Source organism: Oncorhynchus mykiss, chromosome 1 (genome assembly GCF_057628025.1).
Source record: "Oncorhynchus mykiss isolate SJ-2025 chromosome 1, ASM5762802v1, whole genome shotgun sequence".
Lineage (NCBI taxonomy): Eukaryota > Metazoa > Chordata > Actinopteri > Salmoniformes > Salmonidae > Oncorhynchus > Oncorhynchus mykiss.
Window position 1 is genome coordinate 67,624,644 of NC_143022.1, and position 17,119 is coordinate 67,641,762.

Genomic DNA, 17,119 nt, shown 5'->3' on the forward strand with positions numbered 1-17,119 from the left:
AGATTAGGCTGGTGTAACCGATGTGAAATGGCTAGCTAGTTAGCGGGCGCGTGCTAATAGCGTTTCAAACGTCACTCGCTCTGAGACTTGGAGTAGTTGTTCCCCTTGCTCTGCAAGGGCCGCAGATTTTGTGGAGTGATGGGTAACGCTGCTTCGAGGGTGGCTGTTGTTGATATGTTCCTGGTTCGAGCCCAGGTAGGAGTGAGGAGAGGGACGGAAACTATACTGTTACACTGGCATTACTAAAGTGCCTATAAGAACATCCAATAGTCAAAGGTATATGAAATACAAATCGTATAGAGAGAAATAGTCCTATAAATACTATAACTACAACCTAAAACCTCTTACCTTAGAATATTGAAGTCTCATGTTAAAAGGAACCACCAGCTTTCATATGTTCTCATGTTCTGAGCAAGGAACTTAAACGTTAGCTTTTTTACATGGCACATATTGCACTTTTACTTTCTACTCCAACACTTTGTTTTTGCATTATTTAAACCAAATTGAACATGTTTTATTATTTATTTGAGGCTAAATTGATTTTTATTGATGTATTATATTAAGTTAAAATAAATGTTCATTCAGTATTGTTGTAATTGTCATTATGTCAAATAAAAAAGTAAAAAAATTGGCTGATTAATCGGTATCGGCTTTTTTTGGTTTTCCAATAATCGGTATTGGCGTTAAATCATAATCGGTCAACCTCTATTTGAAATACATTGCACTGTAAAAAGAAAACAAGTTTGGAGTGCTATGGAAACTGAGGTGTCAACACTTGTTAATGACAGGCAGCTGGCAAGAACCATTTTTCCACTTTGACAAACGTGATCAGTCAGCACAGACAAAGCATTCTACACCCAAGGAAAGCTCAACTAATCCAACTGGCATTTGAGGGGGACCTTAAAAGAAGATTTCGGGGAGAATGGAATTATCGATTACTCAGAAAGTTCAACTCTTCTGAAAAGGTAAGTCAAATCTAGCTGGTTGGTTTTGATCAAAATCTTGGTGGCATAGCCAGTGGTGTCATTTTCTGCAAACACCTAGGGTACGGAATGGCAAAATGACTTCTTTAGCCAGGCAATATTTTCATTGCCAAAACGGCCTTTTTTAGTGTGTAGGGCACTGCTATGGTGCTGATAGAGCGCAACGAAGATATCGCGACAACCTGTGCCTTCCTGGTCAAAAGCAATGGTCTCGGCATTTGAACTTATGTTTATTGTGGTACAGCGTGATATAAGCAGAATTCAACATGATTCCAATGCAAGAACCCAAATGACGCCCCTGGGTAGAGCTACATATCGCTATGTTTCATTGTAGAGATAGATAACCATAGAAATAGAATGTAGGCTTCCTTAGTAGCATACTGCTTTTAGTGGTTGTACATGGAACTGTACGTTTTGGAAGCGTGTTTACGGTAGGTCGGCATTGCTTAATTGATCACAAGGGTGGGTCGCATTTGAGCAAAAGAAGTGTATTGCGCCATATTGCAACGTTTTGCTTGAACTCATGAGCTGCATGATGTTTCATGTTTGAAGCGGGTCTATAGGCCTGTTTATTTGGCAAGACAGCTGTGCATGGCTGCATCTTGCTGTAGTAGGCTGTTTTGTATTTTCCTTTTGTTTACTGTGTTTGTTTACTGTTAATGTAACTAGCCAAAATATAGATTGTGCCATGCCTTTATCGATCTGACACTTGGTTTATAGCCCTATAGTACGCCTGTTCACATTCATTCGTTCCCATTCGCAGTTGTGTTGGTGTTCTAAGCCAAACTGCTATTCAGTATTTTGTTTTGCATGAATAACTAGGCTACTACTTTCAGCATTTAGTTTGCATTATTCTGATATGACAGCTGTGTGTACGGCTGCATTAACATAGGGTAATTCACCTATTCCATACAGCCTATCTTGTCGTCTATATTTACTAGGCCTGGTTTTAGTGTGTAGGGTGCTGTTCATTGTGCTGGTACAGCGCAGCAAAGATGGGCTACAGATTTCACACCAACCTGTCACTTCAAAAGCACTCAATGGTCTCTGCATTTGAACCTTATGTTTATTGTGGTGGTATAGAGTGATATAAGCAGAATTCAATATAATTCCAATGCAGTACCCCCCAAAAATTGCATCCCCTCACCGATTCCAACTGCTCCCTTAGTCACTTTATCCTGGTGCCGGGTCTGTCTACTTGGCTGGGTAAGTAATATCGACTAAATATGCCTTTTCTACCCTCTTTGCATCTAGTATGTACTATGTACTAAGTATGTACTACTAGTATGTACGCTGCTGAGACAAGTCAATTAAAAAAATGTTCATGTTGACAATGCTCCACACAACGACGCAAAACAACAAAAAAAAGTCAAGACCCTCACCCTCCCAAGCTTCTGAACCCCTACTTCCAGACAAAGTCAGGCGCCCAGGATTGGCTCAGCAACCTAAACAGTTTAGTTTCTATGAACCACCGGAGGCTGTGTGTGATGTATAATGCGCTGTGAATAATCTGTATTCTTAATGGTGGAAATAATTGGAAACGATGTGGTCAAATGTGCACCGTTGAAAACATCCTCTTTAGTTGGGCTTTAACCTCACATGAAAAATGTACTGACTTCAACACGGGAACTCCGTTCAAAGCCCACTACACCACTACTCATTCTTCATGTGGGGCTTAATGTTTGACTGCCTGCTGTGACATGACTCATAGGTTTGTCCAATAAGTGTCAGTCGTATGTTTGGGCAGTACAGAGGATTGGCGAGGTGAAACCTTAGTATCAGTCAGACCTGGGTTCAAATACTATTTGAAATCTTTCAAATACTTCTAGCATTTGCTCTAGTCCTGGAGTGCCAGATGGGTGGACTTTGCACTTTTGCAAGTATTCTCTTGGTTCCATTGCACCAGACCAGCTCAATCAAGCCCAGCTAAAGTATTTTAAATCAATTCAAATAGTATTTGAACCCAGGTCTGGTATCACTCAGCCTCACCAGGCCAATTGAGAGCCTTTATCCCCAGGCTGCAGTCACACAGCACTGGTGAGCGTCATACAGGCCAGGCCCCTGTTCAATCCTGTCCCACATTTCCTATCTCCCAGCCAAATGCCATTATCTTGTTCTACATAATGACCAATATGTGAAAAGCCAAATAGGTGACAAGCCAAACATATTTAACGAGGGCAATATAAACTAGTGAATATCGGCAGGGAGCTAGAGTTAAGAGTTATTAGAGTATTAATGACACAAGGGCAGAGGTCAGGAGGGGCATCATGGGGCATCATGGGGCTAAGGTCACATGACCTAGTGTTACGGGGCTGTACGGACGCAGAGATTGGCGGAGCTGTCAGGTTATTTTAATTTCACTGGGAAAAAAATAATATGTAATGATACCTCTCTCGCTCAGCCATATTTGTTTACCGTTGTCAGGGGAGACTTGGCAAAACAAGGCAGGAAAAGAGGAGAGACACTTCCATTTTCATTCACAAAGATCAGCCACACAAACTGCTATCAATAAATCTCCCTGAATGTTTGCTCCACATTTCAGGGTTGGGGAGCTCTCCGCCGCAACATTGGCCCAACACAAACACCGTGTCAAATGCCACATATTGCTCAGAGGTTGTGTGTTTTCACATGTTGTGTGTGTGTGTGTGTGTGTTGGACAGACTGCTACTCTCTGTCCAAGAGGTTCTGTATCAGTGAAGAGCTGCATCTATTCTGCAGCCCCCCTTTCACTCAAGAGGTAGTCTTGAGCGTCTATTTTAACCCCTATATGTACCAGAGGAGTTTAAACAAAGGCGCCCTCTCATCCCAGTAAAGCATCAGCGCAGGAAAGAAGCACACAGACACATGGCCATTGGAAATGACCAGCTATCATCACACTACAAAAGCCCCTCGTCATTTTTTTATGGCTCCCCAGCAGTTGAATGATGGATGTGTTGAGAGTGTGAAACAATGTTCCTCCTCAGCTGATGATAACGCTCGATCTCCTCTACACTCCAGCGAATAATACCAGCTGTGTGTGCTTGCCTTAGGATCCCTCTCTTACAGTAGTTAACGAACATCTGTGGTACTCCATAAACTGAGTCACGCGCCTCCGACGGAGTATAGGAGAACCTTTCAGAGGAGGAGAGGAGCTAGAACAAGAATGTCCTTCACTTGGCTTGCCATCAGACACACGCACGCACGCACGCACACACACACAGTGACATCACACTTAAGATGCCCAGGGGGCGGGATCTCGATGTCTTCCTCATTCTGCAGGGAGAGTAGGAGAGTCAGTGTAGGGCCTCCCAGGTGACGGAGCTGTCTAAGGCACTGCATCGCAGTGCTAGAGGAGTCACTACAGACCCGGGTTTGATCCCGGGCTGTGTCGCAGAAGGCCACGACCGGGAGACCCATGAGGCGGCGCATAATTGGCCCAGCTTCGTCCGGGTTAGGGGAGGGTTTGGCCGGCCGGGATGTCCTTGTCCCATTGCAGCAATGACACATTCTGACACATTCACAAATTCAATTCAATTATTAAATGAAAAAACATCACCCTCAGTAATGTGCTCTTATCCATTGGTGAACTCTTGGAAAATCTAAGACGGTCATAAATTATAATGCAAAGCATTCAGTTGCTTGTTTTCAACTAAAACTTGTTTTCTGTCTTTATTGAAGGGACAGGGGACGGATTAGTGCTTCGAGAGCATGTCCTGGAGATTTGGCAGATCAACACTTATGTCATTGGACCAAATGCTATTTTCCTCCCTAAACTAATGGCCAACTGCACAGGTAATTTGTTTTTCTCAAGGTCTTCATCCCCCTGCACTGTAAATGCTGTGTATTTTCCCAGGGGGGAAGTCACTCTTCAGCCCAACCTCATAGACCCGCCATGTTTGGAAAATGTATGCTAACTTGCCAAGGTTGGTCCCGGGGCGCTCCCGGCTTCCTGTTAAACACCAAACGGTGAAGAGACAACCGTTTATCAGCCTCCCTCGTCACCCACCCTTGCCCCTCCTCAGCTCACGACCTCCTGGCCGATTCGCCCCTCTCCACTACTCCTGCTCTTCTCCCGCCCTGTCTAGACTGGGCAAACACAGACGCATGGGGCTTTAGTCATCCTTTCTAGCTCAAGCGCCTTCCCATATTTGTCTCTTTCCGCTCTCACCTCTCCATCTCCCCTTCCACCTCCTCCATATATTTTTCTGTGTGGGGGACTCATGGGGCCGTATGGAGTTAGAACCGCAGTCTGTCTGATGACGCTCAAAATCCCCTCAGAACCCATTCAGGGTAACCTGGTTAAAGCACAAATAAATTATTCCCCTACTCTCTCATTGTTTTACTAAATCCCCCCCCCCCCCCCCCCCGCCAGGGTTTATATTACATTTTTGCATTGATCTTAGACAAAAAAAAAGGGCAAATAAATTTGATAACGGGCAGTACTAAAAGCCTTCTCCTGAATCAATAGAAATATATGAATAACATAAGTTACTCAACCTCCTTATATGTTTTAAGGGAGATTACCGTAGTTATGCTACTCCAGCAAACTGAATCAAATGTAGAATTGTAAGTATACCATTCAGTTATTTTCAGTCTTGGGGCCATGCTGTCATTTGTTACAAAGATGATAGTCAACCTTTGCACAAGAACCTTTCTTGAAAATGCTCAGAAGAGCGTTCATGGAATGGATGGCGCTTACTAGTTTGATCATATGTGATTGGTTTCCAATTGACAGACTGCGCCTCATTCCCAACTACCAAACTCCGACACATATCGCCTTTAAAAAAAACGTGTGTGTGTGTGCACTCCTGTGTGAATGGTATACCCCTTAGCCTATCAGCGTGCGGCAGCCAGCTGGCACCAGGTACTCTCGCGGGCTGCGGCCAAATTCCACACCCCGATGGCTGAGTGCTTAGACATGTCACGGCCAACTTTGACAGACAACTTCTTGAAGGTGAGCAATATGAATTTACAGCTTGTTGCACATTCCATAAATGCAAACACAACGCACGAGTATGCGTGGGACAGACAATGAAATAACGTATAGTCTCAATAACACTATAGTGTCTTCTTCAAGAAATGGAATGGAACCTCCAGTTTGTAGTGTTTGGCCTTGTACTGCAGCCTGGTTGAGGGTGAGAGAGAGGACCATAATTTTTTCGCTGTTACACATTTTCACAACCTTACACCTACAGTTCTTGCCCTGTATTCACAAAGCGTCTCAGAGTAAGAATACTGATCTAGGACCAGGTCCCCCCGGTCCATTCAATCTTACTCATTATGACCTAAAAAGACAAGACTGATCCTATATCAGCACTCCTACTCTGAGACTCTATGAGAATACAGGCCCTAATCTCTAAACCAAAATAATTGAGAGTTTTGATGACGTCTTTATACCTGGCAACATGCTCAATGTCCTAAAACACAGCGACGACGAGGCTACGGTTTTCCACTCACTTTTCACAAGTGGACAAACTACAACATGCAGGATTCATTGATAGATTAAACACGAGTGACCAGTATTGACTTATCGATTGAATGCAAGCGAGAGTGTGTGTGTGTGTGTGTGTATATAGAGGGCCTCTCATGGCCTGTGTTAAGCGGAGTAATAACCTCACAGATGGTGAGGGGCTGGTCCGGAGCAGGCTATGTGATGGAGAACAATCTTTGACTGCTTGATTGCTCATGGAGCACAAGGGAACTCTGACAGGGGGAGGGGGGAGGATGTACACGCTGCGTGTGTGTGTGTGTGTGTGTGTCTGTTGGTGCAAGTGTGTGTTATGTGAATGGGAGGAGGGGTTTGTTTAAGTTTAACTAGGCCATTTCTACTCATTACACCACTTACAATGACGTGGCTTTGTATCAGACACTGAGTGGATCAAATAACATTTCCGATGCTGTGCCGAGGTCTCCTCAATTTGATGAATCGTGTTTCCAAGTAGGTGAAAATCATTTGTATTCGTTCACAGCAGCCTGTTCATTCACCTGGCAGGGAAACGATGATTCAATATTATATTATGGATAGATAGGCGCAAAAGTCACAGAGTGTAAAAGGACAATAAATCCAGCCGTCACTTTATGCAAAGCGATGCAAATGGGGTCCCTGATTAAGAGACAGAGTCATTTAAAAACAGTGACTGCCAGGACCTTGTCATCCACACACTCCCTGCCTGCCCCGCCCCTTGCCCGCCACTAGAGCAGTTTATCAAGTAATTATTGTTTGATTACAGCGTTTCATTATCTGCACTGATTGAGTCACAACTGGCGGCAAAGGTCAAGCACCATTATCGCGCCAGAGCCGAGACATATTTCGATGCAGGCCGGGTGTGTGTTTTCCCTCCCTCTCCTCTGAAAAGGCTAATTGCAAATGCATTTGTTTGAGGAAGAGGAGACAGAGTAGCAGGACCTCCGCCCCAATGTCCCCCAACTCCCACCGTGATGGAATATCAATGCAGGCCGCCTCACACTCACAAAGACACACACACACACACACGAACATACAACCAAACGCACGTACACACACACCCCCAGGGGAGCATTTTAGAAGCACATCCAATCATACTAAACAATTGATAACCATCAAACATATATTTGGCATAAACAAAGCCATTTGGGCCAAGAGGGATGATTGAGTAATGTTAAGGCCCCATACCCTAAATGGACCAAAACATCAGCCTCTAGTACACTGCTGATTTACTCTGCTCTTCAAAGATGTGGTGCTGCAGTGAGGTTCGTAGTAAGGTCCCCTTCTTTTCTTAACCCACTCTTACCATTGGATAGAATGCGTACTTCCAAAAAAGTAATTCAATCTGTCGGTACCCTACACTGTTGACTGACTCCTGGATAGCTATGTATTGTAGCTACTGTAACTTGCACATGGTTCGAGTGAGATGTGAAGGGTATAAGGGTCAGGGCCACCATTTCAGGGGCAATGATAGTGGAGGTGAGAGAGTAGGCACTTTATGGGGTTATAGACAGGGGAAGTAGGTAATATACAGGATAATAGACCGTAATAGGTAGGTACCAATATAGGCACCAATTACTGTGCAGTGTAATAGATAGTTACATCCCTGGAAGACCATTATTGATTTAATTGGTGATTTTTGGCTCTTGTACCATACTATTATGGAATAACTGCCTTTTTAAAACACCACATGCGTCAGTATGGAGTGGTACAAGAAAGCCAATTTGTTTATAATCCCCCATTAGATAGCAGGAGTGATTGAGTTGAATAGGTATGGTTCACAGACATGGATTCATAAGGAAACATTGAGAGGATTTCATACCTGGGAGGAAAGGAGATCTCCAGCTCGTGCAGCCGTTCCTTGAAACAGGACAGCTCACTGTCAAACTGTAAAAACTGTGAAGAGAGAGAGAGAGAGAGAGAGAGAGGGGAAGGGGGGGGGGGAGTGAGTGATAAAGGGTTTATTTCTTTACAGAAAGTAATATGCACTATGTCAGTCATCACTCACTGAGTGAATAACTATGAGAGTGCGAGTGTGAGGCGCCTGCGTGCATGAATAAGTGTTAGATAACAATTGTGTTACCTTTGTTTCTCTCCTTTTTCGACGTGTGGATTTGTGCCTTTGCCAGCATACTACACAAGTGTCATGAACAGTGTGGTGGTACATGAAGGCAAGTGTGTGAGAACAGCTAACCAGTGCTGATGTGTGCGTCTCTGACCTGGCTATTCCAGAGCCATCCCTGTCCTATCGCAGCCCCCAGTTTGCTGCCAAGGGTGTGGGTCTGTCTCTGTCGCTCTACGCTGACAGCAGATCCAAACAGTCTTCATCAATCATGTCCTGTCTCACAGCTGCACTCCCTCTGACTGCACCAGCACAGACGTACACCCCCACTCCATCCCCCCCTCCTCTCCCCCTTCCCAAATCCCATAAATCATTAGTGAGAAGTGCAATTAGCAGCTCCTTGTACACATTAATTATCTGGGCGATGAGCAGGTAGCAGGGGCATCTGCATCGCTGGCTCCCTGAGCGACGGACAGGTATCTGGGCAACCCTGCAGGATACATACAGACCCTGCCCCTTCCTGACTGACTGGCAGCTAGCAGGAACATATCAGAGCATGTTCATTTGGTGGTAAATTGACACCCTCAACAGAACACATATCAGATATAGTCTGATGAGGTCCTCTACACTTCCTTTGTGATACTGTCAGTAGTTATAAAGCTAGCTTGACAATAACATTACATGGCTGTACGACGTGTAACAATAGAGTGAATGGAATCACCATCTAGGACAGTGTTAAAACCAAACAACCAGCCAAACAGAGGGTAGGTAAGGGAGAATTGTCAGAGGAGTGGTGTCTTACCAGTGGAATACAAACACATCCATCAAATCAAATTTGAGTTGTCACATGCACCAATTACAACAAGTGTATACTTTACTGTGAAATGCTTACTTACGAGTCCTTTCACAACAATGCAGTTAAAAAGTAAGAATATTAACAAATAGATCAAAATAAAATACTATAAAATAACAATTATGAGGCTGTATTCAGGCTATATACAAGGAGCACCGGTACCGAGTCAGTGTATTGGGGTACGAAGAAGTTGCGCTGATTGACTGAGGTAATATGTACATATAGGTTTGGTTAGGTGACTGATTGAAGTACTATGTACATGTAGGTAGGCGGTGAAAAGTAGAAAGTACGGGTAGCCGTTTAACTGTTCAGCAGTCTTATGGCTTTGGAGTAGAAGCTGTTCAGGAGCCTTTTGGTCCCAGTCTTGGCGCTCCAGTACCGCTTGCTGTGCGGTAGCAGAGAGAACAGACTGACTTGGGTGGCTGGAGTCTTTGACAATTTTTAGGGCCTTCCTCTGACACCACTTGGTATAGAGGTCCTGGATGACAGGGAGCAGTTGCCATACCAAGCGGTGATGCAGCCAATTAAGATGCTCTCAATGGTGCAGCTGTATAACTGTTTGAGGATCTGAAGGCCCATGCCAAATCTTTTCAGCCCCCTGAGGGGGAAGGGGCGTTGTCATGCCCTCTTCACGACTGTGTTGGTTTGTTTTGGACCACGATAGACCTTTAGTGATGTGGACACCGTGGAACTTGAAGATCTCGGCCGTCTCCACTACAGCCTTGTCAATGTGAATGGGGGCATGCTGGGCTCTTTGTTTCCTGTAGTCCACAATCATTGTTGTCGGTGATCAGGACTACCACTTGTCAGCAAACTTAATAACGATGCTGGGAGTCATGTGCGGCCACGCAGTCGTGGGTGAACAGGGAGTACAGGAGGGGGCTAAGCACGCACCCTTGAGGGGCCCCTGTGTTGAATGTCACTGTGGCGGATGTGTTGTTGCCTACCCTCGCCATCTGGGGGTGGCCTGTAAGAAAGTCCAGTATCCAATTGCAGAGGGAGGTGTTTAATCCCAGGGTCCTTACCTTAGTGATGAGCTTGAAGGGCACTATGGTGTTGAAAGCTGAGCTGTAGTTAATGAACAGGATTCTCACGTAGGTGTTCCTTTTTTTCCAGGTGGGAAAAGTAAATAGAGATTGCCTCTGTGGATCTGTTGGGGCGGTATGTGAATTGGAGTGGGTCCAGGGTGTCTGGGATAATGGTGTTGATGTGAGCCATGACCAGCCATTCAAAGCATTTCATAGCAACAGATGTGAGTGCTAGGGACAATAGTCATTTAGACAGGTTCCTTTGGCATTCTTTGTCACGGGGACTATGGTGGTCTGCTTGAAACATGTGGGTATTACAGACTGGGTCAGGGAGAGGTTAAAAATGTCAGTGAATACACTTGCTAGCTGTTCAGTGCATGCTCTGAGTATATGTCCTGGTAATCCATCTGGCCCAGCGGTCTTATGAATGTTAACCTGTTTAAATGTCATACTGACATTGGCTACGGAGAGTGTGATCACACAGTCGTCTGGAACAGCTGGTGTTATCATGAACTGTTCAGTGTTGCTTGCCTCGAAGCGAGCATAGAAGGCATTTAGCTTGTCTGGTAGGCTCGCATCACTAGGCAGCTCGCGGCTTGGTTTCTCTTTGCAATCCATGATAGTTTGCAAGCCCTACCACATCCGAAGAGCGTCAGAGCCGGTGTAGTAGGATTCAATCTTAGTCCTATATTGAAGCTTTACCTGTTTGATGGTTTGTCGGAATACATAGCAGGATTTCTTATTAGCATCCTGATTTGTGTCTCGCTCCTTGAAATCGTCAGCTCTAGCCTTTAGCTCAGTGCGGATGTTGCTGTAATCCATGGCTTCTGGTTAGGATATGTACGAACGGTCACTGTGGGGACTACGTTGTCGATTAACTTATTAATGAAGCCCGAGACTGATGTGGTAAACTCCAAAATGCCATCGGATGAATCCCAGAACATATCCCAATCTGTGCTGGCTTAGCATCCGCCTCATTGGACCACTTCCGTATTGAGCGCATCACGGGTACTTCCTCTTTGCGTTTTTGCTTGTAAACTGGAATTAAGAGGATGGCGTTATGGTCAGATTTTCCAAATGGAGGTCAAGGGACAGCTTTGTATGCATCTCTGTGTGTGGAGTAGTGATGTAGAGCTTTTTCGTGGTTACAAATTATTTAAGTTTCCCTGCATTAAAATCCCCGGCAACTAGGAACGCCGCATCTGGGTGAGCATTTTCTTCTTTGCTTATGGCCTTATACAGCTTGCTGAGTGCGGTCTTAGTGCCAGCATCGGTTGGTAGAGGTAAATAGACACCTACGAAAAATATAGATGAAAACGCTCTTGGCAAATAGCGTGGTCTACAGCTTATAAGGTATTCTAACTCAGGCGAGCAGGTCCCCAAGACTTCCTTGATATTAGAGATTGCGCATCAACTGTTGTTGACAAAGAGACACCCCTCCCCTCAGCTTACCGGACGCAGCTGTTCTGTCCTTGTTCAGGCACGACTCCGTGAAACATAGGATATTACAGTTCTTCAGATCACGTTGACAGGATAGTATCGAACGGAGCTCATGCAATTTATTTTCCAGTGATTGCACGTTTGCCAATAGAAAGGATGGTAATAGCGACTTATCCACACGACGTCGCATTAAAAACCCTGCACGTTAGCCTCTGTAGCGCTGCTTCCGCCTCCACCAAATGACGGGGATTTGGGCCTGGTCTGAGATGAGCATTATGTCCACCTCCTATTTGTTCAAATAGAAGTCCTCATCCAAATTGAGGTTAGTAATCGCTGTTTTGATGTCCAGAAGCTATTTTTGGTCATATGAAATGATGGCCGAAACATGTACGAAACTAAAAATGTATAATAATTTAATCAGCTCAAAAAAACAAAATAGCACAATTGGTCAGGAGCCCGTAGAACGGCAGCCATTCACTCCGGCGCCATTCTATCAATCCACAATCCCAACATACATGTTTATAAGCTAGTTTAAAACTTGATTGATATTATCACATACATACGTACATTTACATGTCTGTGTATTTCTGTATGAGCAAGATTATGTGGGTAACTGCGAGTAGCCAACTGTATGCATACTTACGTGTGCATTAAGTGTGAGCATCTGTGTCTGTATCTGTGTGTGTGTGTGTGTGTGTGTGTGTGCGTGCCAGTGGTGTAGAACAGTGGACATTACTTTCCAGGCAGTGGGACCCTCAGACAGAGTCTCTGTGGTTCAGGAGGGCAGATGTGTAACATTCATCAAACTCACAGGAGGCAGGGTCACAGGAGAGCTCACACATTGTGAATGAGGAATGGAGCCCGGAGGATGCGCTACACGCTTCACTGTGCGCCACCACCATCTTCCCAATGACATGCTCCTAGTGTGTGTGAAGAGTCCTTAGTGGAAGAGTGAGCCAGCATATAAGTTTGTAACTGAGAGAATGTCAAGATGTACAGTAAATGTTGGTGTGTGTGTGTGTGTGTGTGTCTGATAATATAAATAATTGACTGTAAACATTTCTAGAGGTGCAGAATGTAATTGTCCCTGTTTGTGTGTGCACCTCATGTCTGCGTCTATTCTTACCCTAATAGAGTATCTGGGGGTGTGTGTGTACACCGGTGTGTTTCTTTGAGTGTGTGTGGACAGGTGTGTTTGCCTCTGTGGAGCTAGTGCAGCCGAGATGAGAAGTGACACCTTTAAAAAGCAGCAGATGAGCTGTGTTGGGAGGTGATGAAGCGCACTGTGTATCCATGATGTGTGTGTGTGTGTGTGTGTGTGTGTGTGTGTGTGTGTGTGTGTGTGTGTGTGTGTGCGTGCATGCGTATGTGTGTGTATAGAGCCTCTAAGTGAATGTTGAGTAATTCATTTAGGTTGACTGGAAAACCCAAGGGCTGAAATTTCACACTACATTTCATCCCGGGTCAATTAAGCATAATGATTTGCTGTTCTGGTAGGTCAGCAGTAAAAAAAATCCCAGTTTATATTGGTTCAAGGGCTCGTTGCATTATAAAGATGGCGGAGTAGTTTGTCAGCTTGAAATGACCTTGGAGAGGGCTGCTAGCTGATATGGCTCAGGCAATATCATAGACAAGGAGAAAGATGAGGAAGTGCCACCCCCTAAACAAGTCCAGTGTTCATATTTCTTACTTCGCCTGAATGAGCAACACACACCTAAATCACCGTAGCTGTGATTGTTATAAGAGGGAGAAGTTGAAGGGACAGAGGGAATAAAAGGTATCTGGGCTGACTGTCCCTCTAACCCAGCTTGTGGTTGTCCAAGCCCATAATTGTGCAATGATTTACAACATGTCAAACTATCCCTCTGACAACACCTGCTGCCATTAAAAGCCATCAATAAACACAGAGGTGAAAGGTCATTTAATTTTATTTTTAAGCCACACACTTGGCTGTCATTGCAGGGCCATATTTTTTCTTCGTTTTATGAGATCTTCATTATTTGTTGTGGAAACGATAAACTGTCGCTGACAGGGAATAGCCGACCGCCTTGAGAGGGTCAACCCAAACAAATACAGCCAGCAGGCTAGAGGCTACAGACTCATTATACTCTCTCTTATCATACACTACATGACCAAAAGTATGTGGACACCTGCTCGGTGAACACCTCATTCCAAAATCATGGGCATTAATATACAGTTGGTCCCCCCTTTTCTGCTATAACAGCCTCCACTTTTCTGGGAAGGCTTTCCACTAGATGTTGGAACATTGCTGCGGGGACCTGCTTCCATTCAGCCACAAGAGCATTAGTGAGGTAGGCAGGGATCCAAACTGGTGAGGGTCCAAAAAGGTGACACTTTTTTGCAAAAAAATCCCTGCCAAGGGGAAATGCAGGTTTTAACTAATTAAACAACAAAGAATATGATCTACATGATCAGTCTGTGTGTAAAATAAAAAGTGGTTAATGTGAACCTACATCACAGTTAAAAAATGTAAAGAAAGCAATCCAATGTTATTTGTTACCAAGACTTTACTGCAAATGACACTCAAGTCTTGAAAAAATACAATACACTAATATCGCAGTTAGCCATGACAGTTTTTATAATAGAACGCTTGTGACCACACACATCTAAATATTGCACTTGGGAAAAAAACATCTTAAAGTAAAAATAGAATGAAACAAACGGGCATAATGTTTTTGCTCTATTATAGTGGCCACAATAGTAGACACAAGGCTACATGTGTGCAAAAATAACATTCACTGAGTAAAAAATAATAATAATCCCCCTCACTCACACAAGTGTTACTGTCAAGTTCAACACAACAAAAGCAATATTTTTGGGCTACACTGCACATTATTACACTGTACACGTTCTGCCTGTGGACATCTATTCTACAATGTACCAGAGCATGATGCCCTTACTTGGCATAACTGATATTTTTCAGGCAGAGAGTACACCTGACATACCCTTTTTTATCCACTGTATAGAAGAAGTGGGAAAGTGTGTGGTGTTCCTTTCACCTCCATAGTGGCATCCAGCTTAAACCAGGTCCAGCTCCAGCTACACTTGATCCCTGAATCCACTTGTTTAACAAGCAACGCCTCATTTTCACCTAATTCTCTCATTCCGAAAATTAACCACATACTGTAGAGGGAATGCATTAGTTCAGAGATAGTAGTTAGTTCATTAATTTGTTAACATTTCACACAGATTGCCAGGGTCCAGTAAGCAACTAACGCGTTATAACTTGAGGAACAGCAAGGAGTTGTATACCAGTTAATACTGTAGCGAATTGGTTAGGTTACTACGTAAGCTCATCTGATGTTGTAACATTAGCTAGCTAACGTTAGCTGTGACTTTATCAGCCAGCACATTTTCACATCATAAACACAATTATTTGATCAGTTAAGTTGGCTAATGTTGCTCAACATCTCTCTGGCTAGCTAATGGAGAATTTGATCCAGCTAGCAAGATAACATTACTTAAAAATGCTAACAATAGTTGTTCCACCACACTTTCTCCCTCACCTCAAACTTTCCAAATGCCAGTTGTTTTTCGGTTACTGCTCATGAAGTACACTTCATCACCTTCTCACCCCATGTCTCTGTGGTCAGGCTTCTCAACTACCTCTTCGTTACGGTTTTTTATTTTACTTCAATTTAACTAGACAAGTCAGTTAAGAACAAATTCTTATTTTCAATTACAGCCTAATGGGTTAACTACCTTGTTTAGGGGCAGAACGAGAGATTTTTACCTTGTCAGCTCGGGGATTCGATCTTGCAACCTTTCGGTTACAAGTCCAAGTCTAAACACTAGGCTACCTGCCACCCCACTGACAAACTGCCTTTCCACTCTCTGCTGTCTTTCCAGAGTGTGTGCTGATGCTGTAACTAGCAAATTGGTTGTCTATTCAGTCGCGTGCTGCATTCTGTTGTTATGTGAACGATTGGCTGAGCCTTGGATACAGCCAGTATTGCTCCAAACGCGCATTACTTGTTCGCACACTGCCAGTAGTGATCCAAACACCCCCCAAAAAACTTTTCTCATCGAATCTACACAAGTCACATAGGTCACCTATTTTGGATTCAAAACTCGGTGACTAGTTTGCGTCCCTGGGTAGGGCACTGATGTTGGGCGATTATGCCTGGCTCGCAGTCGGAGTTCCAATTAATCCCAAAGGTGTTCGATGGGGTTGAGATCAGGGCTCTGCGCAGGCCAGTCATGTTCTTCCACATAGATCTCAGTGAACCATTTCTGCATGGACCTCGCTTTGTGCACGGGGCATTGTCATGCTAAAACAGGAAAGGGCCTTCCCAAACTGTTGCCACAAAGTTGGAAGCACAAAATCGTCTCGAATGTCATTGTATGCTGTTAGATTTCCTTCACAGGAACTAAGGGGCCTAGCCCGAACCATGAAAAACAACCCAAGACCATTATTGTTGGAGGTACGCCATTGGACTGTGGAGCAATGGAAACCCATTCTCTGGAGTGATGAATCACGCTTATGCGCCTGTGTGCAGTTTGAAGTTTCTAACTAGTGCTAGCACAATTGCTAACTAGAGTTAGCACAATGTCTGGAAGTCTATGGGTATCTGCTAGTGATGCACAATATGAATTTTTTGTCCGATACCGATATCCAATATTTTCCTAGCCCCAAAAAAACATACCGATACCGACATTTACAATTTTAACAGCCTTTTAAGCATTCTAGTACAGTTAAATAGTTAGTTAACACACACATACATAGACGCAGCGGTCTAAGGCACTGCATCTCAGTGCAAGAGGCGTCACTACAGTTCCTGGTTTGAATCCAGAAAGTATCACACCTGGCCGTGATTGGGAGACCCATAGTTCGGCACACAACCAGTTCGCGTCGTCCAGGCCGTCAATGTGAATATGAATTTGTTCTGACTTGCCTAGTTAAATAAAGGTTACACACACCACACTGACAAACAGTTATTTTGTTGGTATTTACGTATGTCCACATTACCAGTAAAACATAATCAAAACCTATTTCTTTCACTTACTTGCTGTGCTGTTTCATGTTCATTTGTTCAGTCGTTTCATTCTCAACCAGGATTTCTATGGAACGCCATTTGGGTCTTTGCGTGTCAAAAAAGTACACGTTAAATAACACAACATCTGTTTCAGTAGCTAACTATATAGCTAGGTGTCATCATGTAAAATAACCCTAATTTATGAGACAGTTCTTATTTGATTAATGGTGGTCGGACCCATTTATGTGAAGCTAGCCACAATAAGGATTAGCCACAATAGTGGACTTTGCGGTTAGCCTTAAAAATAAAAGTG

The 17,119-nt window shown here is 44.0% G+C and overlaps 1 protein-coding gene across 4 annotated transcripts in view; it reads right to left on the reverse strand.

The window, feature by feature from the left end:
- Nucleotides 1-17,119, reverse strand: part of LOC110526894 (inositol polyphosphate-5-phosphatase A) — a 273,309-nt gene that overhangs the window by 11,974 nt on the left and 244,216 nt on the right. For all 4 annotated transcript variants that reach the window (XR_016496558.1, XM_036982722.2, XM_036982729.2 and 1 more), the window contains exon 12: nt 8,249-8,322. Coding sequence is in view for 3 of the 4 variants with exons in the window: in XM_036982722.2 (XP_036838617.1) it covers nt 8,249-8,322 (74 nt within the window). In the remaining variant the exon portion in view is untranslated. The remainder of the gene's footprint in view (nt 1-8,248; nt 8,323-17,119) is intronic.